At 38.2% G+C, this 20728-nt stretch overlaps 1 protein-coding gene across 2 annotated transcripts in view; it reads right to left on the minus strand.

Moving 5' to 3' along the window:
* The window catches only part of SESN1 (sestrin 1), a 125235-nt gene that overhangs the window by 22498 nt on the left and 82009 nt on the right, over positions 1-20728 (minus strand). Inside the window, exon 1 of one of the 2 annotated variants that reach the window (XM_043999713.1) lies at positions 65-706. The exons of the other annotated variant lie outside the window; for it this stretch is intronic. Coding sequence (XP_043855648.1) covers positions 65-172 — 108 coding nt within the window. The 5' untranslated portion in view covers positions 173-706. Of the gene's footprint in view, positions 1-64; positions 707-20728 lie in introns of those variants that run through there. 2 annotated transcript variants of the gene reach the window in all.

The following is a 20728-nucleotide window of genomic DNA, read 5'->3' on the forward strand; positions in this document are numbered from 1 at the left end:
CCCCAGCTCCCCGGGTCCTCTCCGCACCGCCCGCCCGCCCGGTCCGCTCGGCTCGGCCAGGTACCTCTCCGGCTCCGCCGCCGCCGCCGCCGTTGCACTGCTTGCAGCCCAGCAGCTCCGTGACGGCCAGGGTGGCCGTGTACGCCGCGTTCGCGGCCGTCGCCAGGCGCATCTCCGCTCCTCGGCTGCTGTCCGTGTAGAAGAGGCTCCCGGGAGCCCAACCTGCCGATGGCAGCAGCGGGGAGGGCGTGCGGCAGGCAGCGCGGCCGCGGCTCCTGCTGCTACAGCTGCTCCGGCTTCGGGCCCGTACCGCCACCCAGCCCAGATCTCTGGGCTGCAGCGGCCCGAGTCAGCGCAGAGGATTCACCAGCGCCAGGCGTGGGGGCGGGGCCTGGCATCCAGCGGCCGCGAACAAACAAGATGAGCAGCCCCCGCCTCTGTCTCCGGGCGCTGACAGCCCCATTCTCCAATGCAGGGGCGGCTGCCGGGGCGCCCCGCCCCCTGGTGCAAAGAGGGGCCGGCTGGTCGAGGAGTGTCTGACACCACCAGGGCAAAAACAACTCAGGAGGGAGGGGCGGGAAGCGGCGAGGGGGAGCAGATTTTCCAGTCCTGGGAACGGGCTCAGTCAAACTGAAGGTTAGCGTTCAAAGTGGTCCCATGCGGCAGCGAGCCCACCCCCAAGCCCTTCTCTTCATCCTAGCACATTCTTGCGCTTTCTTTAGTGGGGCAAAACCCAACGCTTCCATATGCATCTGGCCCGACCCGCAAATGCCAAGGATGAATCATTTTCAATTTCTTTTTTTGTAAACCAGAAATTTCCCTTCTTTACCACTTCTGCAGCAGGGCTGACATGTGGGCCAGTGAATGCAGGAAAAAGTGGGGTACAAGATGGCCTAAATTCCACTAAAAATTTATTTTTGGTAGGCCTTGGAGGAGCTATTAATATCGCCTTCCCTAATAGATGATGGACATTTGCAGATTTCTGAATTTTCTGGTTTTTCTAGTGGATACAAAGCTTTACGAGATCAATTTACTCTCACAAGATCTCTGATTAATAAGGAAGTGCTCCTATGATGAATTTAGGAAGATATAAAAACCTAACCTAGTGCAAGTTACTGATATTTTAAAATCTGGAACCCAAATATTTTGATTCCTTTCCCCTGCTATACTACTGCTGCAATGGGGTCGAAATGACTGCCAGTACAGGAGGTCCTGTCAGACTGAAAAAATTTAGAAGCAATGGCAGGAATCAGACCAGTTAAGTTCTGGCAAAATCATCACCAGGCTACCCAAAGGGGAATGATTTTTAAAATTTGTTTAGCCTAGAAAATTAAAGACTACCTACCAAGTTAGAGAGGACTACACTGACAAAAATGAAATATGGAGATAAACTTTTAAGGTAGGTTTGGGAGTTTTTTTTGGTGGTTGTTTCTGAAGCCACTGTGTTTTCAATACTTAGGAGGCCAGGTGAAAAGTGGGTGTAAAGGATTACCATGCCGGAGAAGAAAAAACGGTTTAAAAAAGTAAGTTAGGGACCAGAATGGTAGAAGGACTCAAAAATGTGAGTATGTTTTAGGCTTAGTAAATGGCATTTTTAGTGTCTCTCACTCAGAGGCAGATTAAGTAACTCAGCCCTTTATGAATCTGTAAACTATCTAAAGGAATAGGTGAAAAAATGAAGGTATGGGGCAGCTAGGTGGCACAGTGGATAGACCACTGGCTCTGGAGTCAGGAGGACTTGAGTTCAAATTTGGCCTCAGACACTTGACACTAGCTGTGTGACCCTGGGCAAGTCACTAAACCCCAATTGCCTCACCAAAAAAAAAAAAAAGCATATTATAAATGAAGAAGCAAATTCAAATACATTCCCAAGGTATTGTATTTTGTCCATATATCTTTCTCTAAATGAATACACATATGTATTGCTTCTACTTTAAAATTCTGTTACTTAGTATATTCATATACTGCTGTGGGCACTGAGAGCATAAATAACAGACATTCAATAATTACTCACTGAATAAAGATAGAATGACAGTATGTCAATAATAAGGTCTATATATTTTTGAGAAAGGTCCAATTTATTAGTTTTGAGGTTGACAATGAAACATCCACAAATGAAAATGAATAAATAGGCTACAGCATAATTATGGGGAAGGGGGAGTAAACAGGAAAAAAACCCAAAATCTTACTGAAGCTTATGTATGAATAGAGTTTGGATGAGAAGAGAGAAAAGAATTCCATTCTCTCCAGTAATGGGAAACCATATAAATACCAGTTTCTTAGGGCAGAGCTAAGAATATGGCTACTCACAGAATCTAACCAAAAAATGTAGAATAAAACAAGTGAATTAACATGACTAATGCAGAAATATGTTTAATGTAATTGTACATATATAACCTATATTAGATTGCTTTCTGTCTTGGGGAGAGGGGAGGGAAGGGAGGGAGAAAAATTTGGAACTAAAAATCTTATGAAAACAAATGTTGAAAACTATCTTTACATGGAACTGGAAATAATAAAATACGTTTTTTGATTAAAAAACAACAATAAGCGAATTGCTCCTTATTAGAAGATAGATCTGAACCTCTCTGATTAGGATGTTATAACATGTATGCATCAATTCACCTAACCCTAAGAATCTTCATTAGAGAAAAAGTGAGAAGCCTCATAGGAGTTGTGGTTTTTCTTATGCTTTGTTCATCATCTTCTTTTACTTGGTCATCAGCTACCAAAAGAGGAGGTCCGTGCTGCAAATACTTTTCAGACTTACTTAGAGTACTTTCTTACAAGAATTACATGTTGGAAATGGAAGGAACAGATTTTTATTTGCCATCTTTATTACCTCAAATTATACCACATCTTTGTTTGACCTTACCTACATTTCCATGTTCAAAAACAGTACACACAAACATATATGGCAAAGAGAAATGTATTCCATATTGTACCCATGTTAAAACATCGATAAAGAGCTTGATTTTCTTCCAGATTCTTCCTCAAACTTGTTAATAAACATAAGCAACAGATAATAATCCCTGGAAATGAACGTCACCAAGTTAACAAGTATTTATTGCTTATGGTTTACCAGTGCTATGCTAGGCTTATAGACAATAAAAGAGCAGAAAACATAATTCTCAAGGAACTTATAATTTAGAACTAGTCTTTTGGTGGGACTCCAGACCTAGGATTTAATGGCATAGAGAATAACTCCCCTTGATGAAATTCTGGCTTAAAGGGTTACCTTTGACACATAATGGCTCTATTATGAAAGAAGGTACCACCATTCTCTCAGGCTCATGACCTAGGTATCATCCTCCACTCTTCACTATTTCTCCCCCCAGCCAATCTGTTGCCAAGTCCTGTTGATTTTTACCTTTGTGACATCTCTGGAATACACACCTTCTCTTTTTGGTTACTATGGCCACCACAATGATGGAGGCCCTTGTCATCTAAGGCCACAACAGCTACAATAGCTTACTGGTTGGAATGCCTGCCTTGTACAAGCCTCTCCACTCAAGCCTATCCTCCATTCAGCTGCCAAAGTGATTTTCCTAAAACACAGGTCTCCATGCATATCAACCCAATACTCAATAAACTCCAATGGCTCCTTATCCCCTGGCCCACATACAAAATCCTTTGTAGTGTTCCAAGTCTTCATAAGCAAACTGCTCCCTCCCTCCTCCCACTCTTTCCAGTTTCTTTCTTTCTTTCTCTCTTTCTTTCTCTTTTCTTTCTTTCTTTTCTTTTTCTCTATCTTTTCTTTCTCTCTCTCTCTCTCTTTCTTTCTTTCTTTCTTGTGAGGCAATTAGAGTTAAGTGACTTGCCCAGGGTCACACAGCTAGTAAGTGTTTAGTGTCTGAGGCTGGATTTGAACTCAGGTCCTCCTGATTCCAGGGCCGGTGCTCTATCCACTGCACTACTTAGCAGCCCCCTCCAGTTTTCTTACACCTTTCTTTCTTCCATATACTCTTTGATTCAATGACACTGGCTCTCTCTCATGGCTGGACTGCTCTCCCTCCTCATCTATGTCTGTTGGCTTCCTTTAAGTCCCAACTAAAATCCCACTTTCCACGGGAAGCCTTGCCCAGTCCTTCTTAATTTTAGTGCCTTCCCTCTGTCCATTATTTCCAGTTACTCTCATACATAACTTTCTGGTACCTATTTGTTCGCTGGCTGTCTCCCTTCTTAGATTTCGAGCTTGTTGAGGACAGATTACCTTTTGCCTTCCAGTATCCCCAGCATTCAGCACAATGCCTGGTACAGAGCAGGTGCTTAACATAATGCTAATTAACAGACAGGCTGAATCAGACCCTGGGCAAGTCACTTCACATCTTAGTGCCCAAGACAATTTTCTAACAGTATGTACCCATGGGTGAGGAGGGGTATATCTGCACTGGTGGAGGGAGTTCCCTGTGGAGGAGTTCACCAGTCTAAACACAAACAAAATATACACAGAAACATGTTTTCCGACAAATAAATAATAATAGCTCCCTCAGAGCATCACCTATGCTATCATACGTAAGAAAGGGAAATTTCAAAGTAGGGGAATAGCAGAGTACTAGGCCCTTCTTGTGCTGCGAGGTGACTATGGTAGTAGCTGTGAAGGTGTGGCAGAAACCCTGATATTCTGGTGAACTGGGCTCTGGCCATTTCCCTGATTGGCTTAGTAACCTGGTCAGTGTCCTTCCACTGCTTCTAAGAGCCAAAGAAATTGATCAGGTATCATAGGGTTGCATGTTCTAAAGCATCAAGATGATCAGCTTGACACAGTATAGCAGATCAAGCGATACGATACTCCTTTGCATTCTAGAATCAAAAGAAGTTAAAATATACCAGAACAAATCAGAAATACCCATAACCCACCCGCTAGAAATGCTTCAGTACAGAAAATGCTGACTATTATATTGGGAAACTATGAGTAGGTGTGAAATGGATTGAAGACATGAATACTTTCATTATGTGCCATTACTAAATCATAATAAAACTGGAAACATATCTCAAAGTGATAGCCAAAAACTTTTTTGGCTTTTTTTTTTTTTGGTCAACAGCACTCCCAGCTTTGATGCAAACCAATTCAGAGCAATCATAGAAAAATAAGTCCATCCCTAAGCCTAGATTAGGCTGGCCAAGATAAGAGATAGAATTACATGGTTCCTAAAAAACGGAAGAAACTAAGATCTTTGAAAGTTTTTACTGAATGCAAACTTCATAAATTAATCCTAATAATGAAATGCAAGGCAAAAACAGTACTAAAGTTTCAAATGATTTTGAAAAGGAAATGGGTATACTTAGGCTAAAATTTTAAAAGCTTTTTGAGTTTAATGACACAAGCAGAATAATTTTAAAAAGGTGGCATCTCCTATAAGCCATCATGGAAGATATTATCCCACAATTTTAAAGAGAAAGTATAAAAATATTTCAGGACTTGCACACAACAGTATAATAGCTGCTTCTACCAGTATATGCTGGTTCTTTTGCCAGAACTATAGGAAGAAAGGTGAAACTATCAAGGAGCTTCCCATAAGGCTAGGTTTTAGATTACCAACATGGCCAAAATGACTTGGGAGCTAAAATGGAAATGCAAAAAGATAATGAAAGAATTTATCAATATCTAACTAGTGGGGGCAACAGAACATATGAATTGACATACCGTCCAAATGAGGCAACATAAAAGAAAAAGGAAGGCAGAAAACAAAAATGTTCTAAAGCAAAAGTCAAAAGGTAAAAGCAATAGTTGGAGGCAAAGCAGCACAAAGAACAAAATAAACAACTGAACGCTAGTCAGAAAGGTTACTACAAAGAATTGAAAAACAAATCATAGGCCACCATGAACCCACAAAAGGAGGAGAATGTAGAGAATTTCTGGTTGTTTATATCATCATAAGTTCAACATAAGAAAAATACAAGTTGGATCAGATGAGGAACATAAGCTTCTGCACTCCAAATAAATGAAGAACACTGTTTTGTCAAAAGAGCTGACATGACTTTTCTGTGAAACAAGAAGGAGGCAGGGCAGAACAAATTCATAATTTTCAGCTCAAAAGCTTCACAATAGTACATGCATGGATTACTAGTGAGGCAATTATCGTCTCAGCTATCTATAAAGGCTGATCTCACCTTTCTTTACAGAAGGGATTATCTATTTATTACTAAAAGATGATTCCTCCAACTATTGTCCAATTACATTTGTATGTGCTTTATCCAAATAATTTCAAAGTATGTATCACTGAAACATATACACCAACAAGAAAACCAATATTTTGGCTGGGAAACAAAAAGGGTGTGCCAGAAAGTCCTAGGAGTATTCAAGTTTCTCCAAAGCATCAGGACGTTTATACTTCTTTTGGGGGTGGGGGGTGGGGTAGGGCAATGAGGGTTAAGTGACTTGCCCAGGGTCACACAGCTAGTGTCAAGTGTCTGAGGCCGAATTTAAACTCAGGTCCTTCTGAATCCAGGGCAGATGCTTTATCCACTGCGCCACCTAGCTGCCCCAAGGACATTTATACTTCTGTTGATTATTCCAAAGCCCTCACCCAACATTAGTGCCTTATTTATGTCCTGAAAATTTTTAAGACCCAAGTACAGAGTGACTCAAAACTGTTTGGGGACATCCTGTACAGTGAGAATGCTGGAACATAGGAAATCTCTGTCTAAAACATATCACTAATACCAGGACTGCCCCAGGGTGTTCAGGGACCCAGGCAAATATTTTTGGCAGGTCACCTGTCTATAGAAATAATTTGATTTAAAATGTATTATAAAATTCACAGACTCATGTGAGATATTCTGATTTATTTATAAAGGCTTAGAAAAATTAGTTTGCAACATTCATCTTTTCAGAGAAAGTACTGTGATTTAAATGAACTATACAGGCCAAAATGACTACTGTCTATATTTGGTTCACAGGACAACTAACATTATGATTCTGAGCAGTGGTGCTAGACCACTGACAGTTAAAGAGTGATTCCTTTCACCCTAATCTCCTTGTTATTTTGAAACACTATTTATCAGATATTCCAGGACAATGGTTCATACTATCTGATGTCTTACCTTACTCCTGTGCTGCCCAGGATCCTTCCAAAGACCATAAATATCGATAACATCATTTATAGAAAGGGTTTTCAAGCCCATTCTGTAGTTGATATCCACAAGTTTGAATATATTGAAGTTTAAATATATTGGAGAACTAGCTCTCTTCAATAATATGCATTCCAAGAAAAGATGAAAATGTTGCACTTTTGCAATAGTGTATGTCAAAGAATAAAATAGTGAATAAAAACTTTATTGTGTTTTTAAAAATTAAACTGCTACTGTGTTTTTTTTAGACATTAATTGTTATGTTTTAAAAATTAATTAGTTTCTACTGATACCAGTTTTGGCGGTAAGCATTTATTATTATTATTATTATTACAAAACATTTTTATTTATAGTTTTGGGTTCCAAATTTTAACCCTCCAAAGATGACCATATTAGTCATTTTGTATAAGAAAACTTGAATAAAAGAAAAAATGAAAGAATTGAAAAATAGCATGCTTCAGTCTCTGTTCAGTCAATATCAGTTTTTTCTTTGGAGGTGGATAGTATGTTTCATTAATAGTTCTTTGGGATTATCTTGGATCATTGTATTGTTGAGAATAGTTACATCTTGCACAGTTCTTCATCAAACAATATTGCTGTCTCGGTGTACAATGTTCTCTTGGTTCTGCTCACTTCACTATACATCAGTTCATACAAGTCTTTCCAGGCCTTTCTGAAATCATCCTGCTTGTCATTTCTTAGAGCACAATAATATTCCATCACCATCATATACCACAGTTTGTTTAGCCATTTCCCAATTGACGGACATTCCTTTGATTTCCAATTCTTAGCCACCACAAAAAGAGCTGTTAGCAAGAGCAGGAGAAAAGCCCCAAATCCAAGCTGTCTCTCAGAGAGATAGCATGTGGTCTGAAGGAGAGGTCAGAAGACCTACAAAACCTACACTGTCCTAAAAGGAAGAACGCACACCAAGAGAGAGTAAGGCCCTGGGGTGGCCAAAGGTTTTATTCTCTTTTGATGGAGGAGGATCATTATACATTGATCAAAGCTAATTGGTTAGCATCATTCAATCCCATGGGTTGACATGACTTGTGGGTAGTCTACATTGAAATGAACTCTACAGATGACCCTCTTCACGTTGCCTAAGGCAAAGTCCATTATGCACTCAGAAGTTTTCAGCAGCCAATGCAGGACAGATTAGAAATTCTAAGTGAATATAAGGCATTAAAAGCAGTTAACTTCTCAGAATATGAAGTTTGCTACTAATATCAATAAACATTTTTAAAGTTAATAGTTTAGTAAGAGCAAAAGGGGTTTTGTACCATTAAGAAAAGTTTGTTTCAAAATGTAACATATTAGCTTAATAGTATATGCACACAATTTATTAACTAAACAATTTTTATTTATATTTTTATGAATAGGGATGTATTATCAAAATAGTTTTGAGAACATTGAGAGTTTTAGTGGTTTTGAGGGCACCAAGAGTTTAAGTGACTTGTCCAAAGTTATACAAAAAGCACGTGTTAGACTGGGCAGCTGCTCTAAGACAAGATGCTTCTCAGCAGTTCCTTATATGAAGCTGAAAGCTGTCTGTCTCCTTGAAGATCTAGTGCCTTTCCTGGGAAGCAAAAGAGAACAAAGCACTACTTCTCCAAATCCAAATTTATTAATTCCAAAGTTTCAAAAACAATAATTGAGGTATCTAGTCTGGGTGGCTCAATGGAGAGAGGGCTGGACGTGGAATCAGAAAGATCTTAGTTCAAATCTAGGCCCATACCTGTTCTACTTTGGGAAAGTCACTTAACTTCTGTTTGCCCAGAAGGCAGCTAGGTGGTTCAGCAGATAGAACACTGGGCCTGGAGTCAGGAAGATGTAACTTCAGATCTGGCCTCAGGCACTTATTAAATGTGTGACCCTGGGAAAGTCATTTAACTCTGCCACAGTTTCCTGATCTGTAAAATGAGCTGGAGAAGTACAGTGGCAAACCACTCCATTATCTTTGCCAAGAAAATCCCAAATGGGGTCCAAGAGTCAGATATGACCGAAACAACTCAACAACAACAACAACCTCCCAAGTTTGTTGTAAGGATCAAAATAAATATTGCTTAGCATAGAGTCTGGCATATAGTAGGTGCTTAATAAATGCTTGTTTCTTTCATCCATATATTCTATATCATATGAATAAGATAACATTTCCTTGGTTATACAAGTCATCTATAATTATTGTTTTATAGTGCACGTCATTTTATCTTAATAATTTTGTATGTCTATGATGAGCAAGGTAATAAAAGCACAAGGTCTCCCAAGGCACCAGGAAGGCTACCACAGACTCCTTCCTCTTTGCCTGAGTCTGAGGGCAGTACTGACCAAAATAATGAATCAGCATATCAAACACTGTGCTTTGTTCTAGAGATACAAATAAAAAAGCAAAGACAGTCCCTATCCTCAAGACACTTACATTCTAAATAAGGAAATAACATTAAAAGGATGTAAAGTTACAAGGATAATGAGAAGGGACTAGAGGAATAGAATGACATGCCCCTTCTAGGAACAATGTTAGTATTGATTTGATCATAATGTCAAGAACAATTTCCATAAATTTAATAAATAAACAATTTCAGGTAGGCAGTTTAAGCTCATTACGGTTTTGCCTAGTCTTAAATCCATTATCGTATCTCCTAAATAGAACTAAATAAAATTTTAAATTAAAGAAGTCAAAGAAAAATACCTTACTAATCTGCTGATCTACATGAATGACATCAGACTATGTGGCTCCACTGGGAGGAAAAAAAAACATTAAATAGATCCTTTCATCTGTTGGAATTTTTCACCAACAACATAAAAATGTCTTTTTGACTTGATAAGCTTAAAATTCTTAAGGTACACCAATGAAATATAGAGACTGAAGGCTAAGAGATTTGCTTGTTCAGTCATTTCAGATGTGTCAAACTCTTCAGGATCCCATTTGGGTTTGTTTGTTTGTTTGTTTTAAGTGAGGCAATTGGGGTTAAGTGACTTGCCCAGGGTCACACAGCTAGTAAGTGTTAAGTGTCTGAGGCCGGATTCGACTCCAGGGTCAGTGCTCTATCCACTTCGACACTTAGCTGTCCCATTTGGGGTTTTCTTGGCAGAGATAACTGGAGTGGTTTGCTATTTCCTTTTCCAGCTCATTTCACAGATGAGGAAACTGAGACAAAGAGGGTAAAATGATTTGCCTAGTGTCACACAGCTAATAAGTGTCTGAGGCCAGATTTGAACTCATGCAGATGAGTCTTCCTGATTCTAGGTCCAGCACTCTATCCACTAGACCACCTAGCTGCCCCCCTTTTTGAGATTTGTACATTACCTTAAACCAACAGATGAATCAATCAATAAACAATTATTAAGCATCTACTATTTGTAGGCACTGTGCTAAGTGCTAGGGATACAAAAAGAGGCAAAAGACAGTCCCTGTCCTCAAGGAGATCACAATTTAATGGGGGAGACAATAAGCAAACAAATATATACAAACAAGTTAGCTACAAGAGAAATGGGAAATAACTAAGAGAAGATGCTAGAGTTAAGAAGGTTTGAGAAAGGCTTTCTGTAAAAGATGCGATTTTAAATGGAACTTAAAGTAAGTGAGGGAAATCAATAGGTAGAAATGAAGAAGGAGAACATTACAGGCATAGGGGACACATGGGAAAATGCTGGAAGCTGAGAGATGGAGTGACTTATTCATATAATAGCAAGGCAGCCAGTGTCACTGGATGGAAGGGTACATATCTGGGCATAAGGTCTACGAAGACTGGAGAAATAGGAGGGAGCTAGGTTAAGAAGAACTTTGAAGGCCAAGCTGAGGATTTTGTATTTAATCTTGGAGTTTGGGTGGTGTTGGTGGGAATGTGTAAGCCATGAACAGATGTGCACTTTGGGAAACTTACATCAGTGGCTAAATGGAGGATGGACTGGAGCGAGGAGAGACTTGAAGCAGACCGACCTACCAGCCTACACCAGGGTGGTGCCAGTAACAGAAGAGAGAAGGGAGCTTATGTGAAAGATGCTGCAAAGGTGATATTGACAGTCCTTGACCACAGACTGGATATTGGTGGGTAAGACATAGTGTGAAATACAGGAGGATTCTTAGGTGAAGAGCCTGAGACACTGGGAGGATGGTGTTGCCCTCTACAGTAAAAGGCAAGGTACAATGAGGGGAGGGTTTATAAGGAAGGATGAGTTCTGTTTTGGACATTTTTAGTTTAAGATGTCTATTGGACTTCAGTTTGAGATGTCCGAAAGGCAGTCGGAGATGAAAAATTGGAGGTTGGCAGAGATGCTGGAGCAGGACAGGTAGATAAGAATCATTAATATAGAGATGATAATTATATCCATAGGTGCTGATGAGGGGACCAAGGTCATATAGGCAGTGACTATCAAAGCTAGGATTTGAACTCAGATCCTGACTCCAAAATTCAACACCTTAGTTGCCTTGGATAGAATATGTCATTTGGGAAACCTACACCTGTCAAACTCAGTGACTCCTATTGGAATTCCCTAGTTATAGTAGGTATGTATGTAAGCAATCATGCCATGCTGGAGAATTAAAAAGTACATAAATTATACTTGGCATAATGACTCACTGCTAAAGAAAGAAGACATTGGTATTGTCTGAGTGGCACAAGCCAGCATTTGCAGAGGCTCATTGGACCAAAGGATCATTTCATTTAGGTTTAGAGCTGCAAGGAGCCCCAAAAGCCATCTAGTCTTAACTTCATTTTACAACTGAGGCCCAGAAAGGCTGTAACCTGTTCTTATTTACACAGGTAATGATAGTGAGTGGCAGAACTGTGACTGAACCCAGATGCCTTTATTTCCAAATACAGTGCTCTATCCATTGTATTTAGCTCCTCCTTAAGGGAAGAGACCATATATCTTATGCCATACTTCATTAGTATTAATTCTCCACATAGCATTTAGAACAGTGCTAGCACATAGGGAAATATATACAGTATTTATTGAAGGCCTTTCATTTCTTGGAAAGACAGAGGTCTCCAATCTATAAAGACTTATGAGAGTAAGAATTTTTATCTTATTGTTCTTCTTAATGAGAGACTTGGCTGAAATCTTTATATTCAGTTTCATAATTACCATAATTATATGAACTACCATTAGGTGCTGGGTTTTCTCAAAAAAATTTCCAAAGGAATTTTCATACCGAAACACTACATACTTGGAGATAAGTTAGTTCAGTATTATGTTCAATAATGGATGGAAAATCCACGGAGGAATCACTTTAAATGAAAAAAAAATACTCCTTTAAGGTTTTAAGAGTAACTGGGAGTTGAATTTGTTAGATTCATGTAGAACTTATCATTTCTTGTAGAAATTCTATCATATAAAATATTTCATTTAGCATTAATGCTGGCTCATAAGGTTACTTCTGCTTACTAATTTTGTACAGATTTTTCTTCCTCCACTCATATCTTCCTGTTTTTATATATATAGTTTGTCTGCTAAGCACTTTTCCCATTTTCAACACTAAAATCTTGGTACATTTTGATCCTTCAGCACTTTGACCTTAGTTTAATATTGTTTTCTCAGTCACTACCCTTTTTTTGCCTTTTGTTGTTTCCTTTGCATTGTTGTTGAGTACATTACCACTTGTCTTCTGCTCACTGCTTACATTTTTTTCTTCCTAAGTTCATAAACATGTAACATATAGCACTAAAAAATTTCTTAACAGGTTTTAGAAATGTAGGGAGTCTCCCAAACTTGTGTTCCAAATTTCAATGTCAGTTGTTTAGAACTTCAGAATGCTTTTCTCTTTCTTTTTTTTAGAATGTTTTTTTCTCATAGTAGTCATATGAAAAAATGATTGTTAAGAGTCCCAGACTAGATCACAAAAAGCCACTCAATCCATAACATAGGTGAAGTATAACTTTAATAGCGTTATGAGTCCTAAGATCTTATTCTTTATCTTTATTAAAACAAAAAGGAATAAACTCAATCTGTAATAAGAGAAATTTAATACAGAGAGAATGTCTCCATATATGAAAATAGATTCCTAAGTAAGGTTCTTTCCTAAAAACAAATATCCAGTTATTTTAATCACTCTCTTATCTACCTGGGTATATACAACTTCTTGAGGTCTCTTCAGGCTACCTGATTTTTTGGCCATTTAAAAAAAATTCACTTTTAACAATATAACTAATAACAAGTTCTTATATTGGGAAGAAGGTCCAACAAATCAGTCATTTATTAAGTGTTTACAATGTGCCCAGCAAAAGGCTGAACTAACAAATTATATGCTCTTTGATAGCTGGGAACATGTCTTAATTGTCTTAAAACATTTTTTACTGCGATGCCTCATCTTCATTTGGAGGTGACCCAGCAGTCTCAGAGGCTACACTAGCTTTGTGAAAGATTTCCTGGACCCTATCATGCTGAAAAGGCTTCAAGTAAGATTTCTACTAACCAAGGTTCAGCCTAGCTAAGAACATAGAGGCTCAGCCATTAGAAAAGAGATTTGTGCTTATGGCAACCCCATGAACTAAAGAAAAACACTAAATATTCCTCAGAATTCTTATCACTTCTGCAGACAGAGTGACAGAATGATAGAAAAGGCCATAGGGGATGCTAAGAATCACACAGTTTTTATACCCTTTTACAAATATTAGCCTAGCTGTGAGTACTCTAAATATGAAACCTTATTATTTAGTGACCAATTATCTTAATAGAAGAACTAAATTATGCCAATATTTACACTTTCCCTATGAATGAAAACATTTACATAATGCTTTAAGACATACAAAGTGCTTTCCTCAGTACTCAGAAAAACCTGGTGACATAATAATGCAAATAATTCTTTACCAATGAAGAAACAGGCTCCTAAATTTAAGAAACTTGCCCAACATCACACAGTTACTGATAGAAGTAGTACTACCATCCAGGTCTCCTAATTTCATACAGTCCTCTTCCTAATATGTGTCATTTTATGAATCATATCTTAAAATTTCACAACGACTTCAGAGATTTTTTAGCCTTAGGTATTCTGGGCAGACTTGGAGGACCCATTCCAACTTGTGTTTGATTTACTCTGGATTTGGACCAGATTTAAAGGCCCAGAGAACACCTGAGGGATGAATAGTTCTGGGGCCTCCTTGATACTTCAAATGTTAACAAGAGATTCCAGAGAGAATCCTTTGGCCTGAACAAGAAACATAACAACAATAATAGCTAGCATTTATATAGAGCTTTAAGGTTGGCAAAGTGCTTTACAAATATCATCTCATTTGATCCTAACAGCTAGCCCAAGAGGTAAGTGCTATTATTATCCCCACTTTATAGAAACTGAGGCTCAGAGAGGTTAAGTTGCCTGCCCATAGTCACACATTTAGTATCTGAGCCCAGATTTGAACTCAAGTTTTCATGGAATATCTGCCTTAAACAAAACTAAGAAAATGATGCAATACTCAGGGGGTACTATTTTTGGAACTCCAAAACTCCGTGAAGGATCCTACAGATTACAAACCAAAGATGTTTTTCAGAACTCACACTTGCCTCTGTGACCTACTCAAAATGAACAAGGAACAACACTGGTAATCACCAAATGTGCTGGGGTATAAACTGTGTGAAAAACATCTTACATCTCAGATTGTAATCATTTTACAAGCAAATAAACACCTGCACACTACTAAAAAAACCCCAAAAAATCCCAATATAGAAGGATTTCAAAAATTATTCAATATTCATCATCTTAAGAAGATTTTTATGAATTCATAAATTCATAAAACTTAATTTATAAGCCAAGCTTTTTCAATGTGTTGTCCTGACAATTTAGGCTTACTTTATTGTCAATAGATTCAAAGGCTTGTAAAGATTCATCAGATAAAATCAAAACATGTAACTGTGCAATATAGAAAAAGTGTTTACACACGTTATACAAATTAAAACCTAAAACCACTGCAAAATGAATTCACAAACAAAATGGTTTTTTAAAAAGATATACTGAAACTATGTGAAATACAATAAAAAAGAATCACAGTATATAGATGAGACAGAGCAGAGCACAGTCAAGGCTAGCAGGATGCAATTCAAATAGGTCACACTCAACTTTTAACTTTGCCCAAGAACAAAGAAACAAGCTTAGCAACAGCTTCAGCCAATCACAGATCAGACAAACAGGTACAAGACTCAACCACTCCAAATACCAATGAAGTCCAACCTTAAGTGTGTTTTCTAATTATACAGTGTCAAAACAGAACAGGGCAAGTTTTAAAACAGGATATACTGTACTGGGTTAAAAGTAATTCAAAAAGATATAATCTTCACTAACCTTTAACAAAATAGATCAGAATTTGAAAAAAGATGTAGTGATAATTCTATTTTCACCTTTCTTGTGCTGGGAACTCTTATACTGATTAAAACTACCTTTAAAATGCATGTCTTTTAAATGAAAATAATGAACATAATGGGTATTTTCTCTTTTTACTTGTGGGCTCAGAAAGAACAAAGAGCCATGGGGAAGTGTAGGAAAGAAGGGAAGGAAGTACAAATTAAGGCCTGCTGCTGCTTTCATATTAATTTGATGCTTTTCATGAACTACAATGATTTTTTTCTCTTCAGTTAACCTTTTTGCTACTGTTGGTTCTTTTTTTTCTTTTTCATTCTATTTCATTCTATGAAAGTCAGATCTCTTTAAATCTTAATTCCCTAAATCCTTAATAGCAAGCATCTGCTTTTTTTTGGTCACACCCCCTAGAACCCTGTTCACCAAACAAAATGTTCTTTTTGAAACTCCCAATTTTTTCCTTTGGTCAAATATCAAACAACTAGGTACTATCTTAAGTAACTTCTGCTTTTTTGTTTCAGACATTATTTTATATACATTCCCTTCTTTTGAAAGGGCAGCGATTTAATAGTTTGGTTTCGAGACCTAAGGATCTGGATAGGGCTTTTAGAAGAGTGGTGAAGCATCATAAACACCGTCCTTTTCATTTTATAAAGCTGGCAAACCACAGAAAGCTTGCTAGGTAGTTGGATAATATTCATTTTGCTACTAGTTACAAAACTATTTTTAAAAAGGCAGTTTCTAATATTTTCAGTTAAAACTTTAAAAGCACCCCCCCTTCTAAGTCTTGCCTTAACCACTGGTTTTGGTTCCTTAAAAATTATTTTAAGTGGAACATCTTGACTTGTCATTGTAGTCAAACCACCTACTGAGCTCAACATGGTATGTCATTTTAAAAAGTCATGTGCATCAAAGATTTGCCAAAAATGCACCTGAAGATGTTCTATGAAAGGTATTCTGTATTTCATCATTTCATGGCATGCCACCTCCACTGACAAGGTATGGAAAGAAAAGAAGTTTGTTGCATTAAATAACCTTTGCTGATGAACAATCCCGGGTCTTCATTTCTTCACAATATCCTTGTCTCATTCCCTCCCCTCCTTGGTCCTTGCTGCCACAAATAACTAGGATTCAGACTGCTGGCTCTAAAAATTGTAGATGGCAATTTCCATTTAAATTTGGAATGGTGACAAAAATTACATCAATGGCACCTAATACCCATGTTTTTCCTATGCTACTAAGCCTTAACCTTACCATTTCTCACTGCCAGACCATTTCTTAATAATTTTTTAAATCCTGAAAGACTGATCTCCTCCATTGCTCTTAGCCACATGAATCCCATTTCACTTCATTTCACCATGCTGTCATTAGGGTCCACTCCAAAATTATCAGAAACTTTCATCTCTCCAATCTTCCCATAGGCTTGCATCTGCACAGTCAGTCGATAAGCATTTATTAAGCACCTACTACATTCCAGGTACTGTGCCAAGTGTAGAGGAGACAAAGAAAGGTAAAAAACAGAAGCTCTCAAGAAGCTCATAATTTAATGGAGAAGAAAACATGCAAATGACTATGTAAAAATAACCTATGGGTAGGATAAATTGGAAACCATCAACAGAGGGAAGGCATTAGAATTAAGAGGGATTAGAAAAGGATCCCTGTAGAAGGTGGGATTTCAGCTGTTTCTTAAAGGAAACCAGAAGGCAGAGATGAAGAGGGAAATATTCCAGACATGGGGTGTAAGGGCCTAAAATTCTAGCTATGATATCTAAAATCTAATGAGTGGTCACCTTAAATTAGAAAAAGTATAGCACCAATCTTTGGGCATTAAATATTTATTAAAGTATATTGGGGTAAGTCAAGAGAAACAATTGGATCAAGTATGAAATTTGCTCGCTCTCCCTATCCTGCCTGTCTCTTGCTCCCCTGCCAAACAAAGTCTCCCACTGAAAGCCCCCACTCGCTCCTCTCAAAAGCCTCCTGAGAAACTGGAAACAGGGCCATCCATACACACAGCTCCAAGCCAATTGGCTGGTAGCTCTGATTGACAGGTCCCATTGGTGGTTCTATAGATGTAACTTCTAGACGCTAAAGTCACATGGTTTCTAAATCACATGTTTTCTCCTCATGGCGGAGCTTCCCTGCAATATCTCTCTCAGCAGGAGGTGTCATCCCAATTTTCACAGGGGATAGCAAGTTAAGAAGCCTGGAGTCAGGGGATGGTATGTCTTGTTTGAGGAACAGGAGCAGGAAGGCCAGTGTCCCTGGATCATAAGCGATGTTGGAGAGGAGTAAGGTTTAAGAAGAACAGAAAGGTGGAAAGGAGGGCAAGTTATGAAGGGCTCTGAACACAAAACAAAGGATTTTATGTTTGATCCTCTAGGTTATAAGGAACCATTGGAGTTTACTGAGGAGGAGGGAGGGGAGGTAACATGGCCAGACCAGCTGTCTCTGAATTGACAGCTAAGTGGAGGATAGACTAGGGAAAGGAGATTTCTGGCAGGAGGATCAGCCCCAAAGCTACTCCAATAGTCCAGGCATGAGGTGATAAGGGCTTATATCAGGGTGGTGGCAGTGTCCAAGGAGAGAAGGGGACTGGCACGTGCATATTCAAGAGGAGATATAAAGTTGTAAAAAGCAGGCCTTGGCAACAAACTAGATATGGGGGGCTATAACTTGATGTATTTCTATTATATTCATAAGTCTTTCTCTGGACACATTTATTATCTCTCTCTTATTGGACTGTAAATTCTATGAGGACAGAGACTCTGTTTTTCTTTTGCATAACAAATCTCTTGGTATGCAGTACTATTTTGTGGACTTAATAGATGGAAGAAGCTTTCCTAGGCTTCCTTCAAGATGCAATTCTGTTCCCCTCTACCCCCCAATACTGCTACAGCTTTCTTTTCTAAAGTTACCTCCCATTTACTACACATACACGCATACACACAATACACACATACATATACATACATGTATAGGCACACACATACCTTCTTTGTACCCATTTACAAACAAGTTGTCTCCGCAATTAGAATGTAAGCTCCTTGATGGCAGGGGATGTACAGAAAGCATTTAACAAATGCTGGTTGATGAGATCATTAATTGACATGAGGGCGAAAAGAGAGGTCAAACTCGCAGAGGATAGCAAATGGAGTTGAGAGGCTAACTGCACTGGAGGTGGTAAGAGAGAAATAATGTTGGAAAACTTGAAAGCCAATGATAAAAGATAATTCATTCAAAAAGGAAGTGACTTCAGGGTATTCAAATGAAGACAGAAACAAATATAGGATAAGAAAGGCTAGCTTCCTACTCTGCCAACATATTTTAAACTCCAGCCATAAATTACTTTATATTATGTCATAAGAATGAACATACTCTACAAATTGGCTTCATGACACTGTGACAGTCTTATGCCACATGCTCAAAAATAAGGCAAGTGAAAGAAAATTGCTTCAAAAAGTGAATTAATCTTCATGGTGATAATGGATTTTCAGTCATATACAGACTCTCTTTCTGCATAACTGTAAGGGTAATGTAACAAAGGGATCTTCCTTCACATTCATAAGGTACTGCTTTGAGAACTGGTTATTTTGGTTTTCTTTTCAATATTAAAATTCCAATGAGTACTGCTCCACTAGAACTGAGAGCAAATGACCATAAATTCTCTTGCTGACTTTTCCTACAATCTGGTCAGGGTGGCCCTGTTACCCTCTTAAGGACCCTATACCCTAGTCCCATGCTTGCTCCTTCCTCATTCATAATACCATTCATTCTGTTTATCTGCATCAGGCATTGCTTTTCACCTGTCCAATTTGTTGCCTGCTGCAACCAAATATACTATTTGCTCTCTCCCCTTTAATGGGTATATATAGTTTCTTCCTTCACAGACCTTCTAAGTATTTTATCTTCTGCATACAACCTGACCATGTCAAAGAAATAAGGACAACCTCACCACTTATCATTTCAACTCTCTCATCCCTACTCAATCCATACATATACAAAGGCAGAAACACCAAGAACAGAGTTTTATGCACAGTGGATCCATTATTGTTATGGCTCTATTGTACTTTCATTTTTATGGTATAGTCTCTATGAGTTTCCCCTTCTTCTCTCTCCATATTGACTGCATGGATGTCTGTTTTAGATTACAAGTGCCTAGAAGGTAGAACTGTGCCTAACTTGCTTTGAATAACACTGAGCTTAGTACCACCACAGATGGGCACTTAAAAATAGCATTTGATTAGGAAAAACCAAATTTGCACAGAACACCAAACAGATGGCAATACATTTGAGTCAACAAGAACAATGGTAATGAGTCAACTAAAATTATATCTTGTCAGCTTTAACAAAACCTGACATTTTGTGATTAAAAGAAAAATATAATACTCTCTAAAGAACAAAATTAGTAGTGCATCACTAGAAATTGAAATCATTTAGTGACTCGAAGGACATTAGAAAGTATAGCAGATATTTACTAGTCACTAAATATGGCGGTTTATGATGCTTTCCAGATGTTAGCATAAATTGGCCAAAAATTTTTTTAGAGCAAAGTTAAATGTGTTTTATTACAGAATAGAAACATACAAAAAATGAATAGGATTGAATCCAGTGTCATAAAAAGTAGCACCCTTGCAATAATTTTTCCACTTCAAAAACAATAACTGTTGAACATTATGCCACTAGCATATTAGGAAATATGAACAGTTTCTTACATAAAAGAGAGAGGGAGGAAGGGAATACGCATTTATACAGCTCCTACTATGTGTCAGGCACTGTGCTAAGTACTTTATCTCATTTGATCTTCATAATCCTGTGAGTTAGATGCTGTTATTATCCCCATTCTATAACTGAGGAAACCAAGGCAAACAGCTGTTAAGTGACTTGCCTAGAGTCACAAAGCCAGTGAATGTCTGAGGCTGAATTTGGACTCAGGAGTTCCTGACTTAAGGCCACTTTACCATCTTGCTTATCATTATCGTACTTACCATGTTCTAGGAACTATGCTAAATATTTTTACAATTTTTGTTTCATTTGATACTCACAACAAACCTGAAACATGGGTGCTATTATTATCCCAATTTTATAGATGAGGAAACTGAAGCAAACAGAGGTTCAATGACTTGAATAGGATCACATAGCTGTTAAATTTCCAAGGATGGATTTAAATTCAGGTCTTCCTGACTCTAGGTCTGGTACTCTATCCCAATGCCACTTAGCTACCTCTAACAATATACGGTAATGTGCAGAATATTGCAAGCTTCCAAATATCGTTGTATATAGTCTTCTCACCCTTAGGTACTTCCACCCCTGAAATTCCCTCCTTTGATTGTTGAGTTCTTCCCTAGAACCATCAAATGAGAA

The sequence above is a fragment of the Dromiciops gliroides genome, chromosome 4 (genome assembly GCF_019393635.1).
Source record: "Dromiciops gliroides isolate mDroGli1 chromosome 4, mDroGli1.pri, whole genome shotgun sequence".
NCBI classification, from domain to species: Eukaryota; Metazoa; Chordata; class Mammalia; order Microbiotheria; family Microbiotheriidae; genus Dromiciops; species Dromiciops gliroides.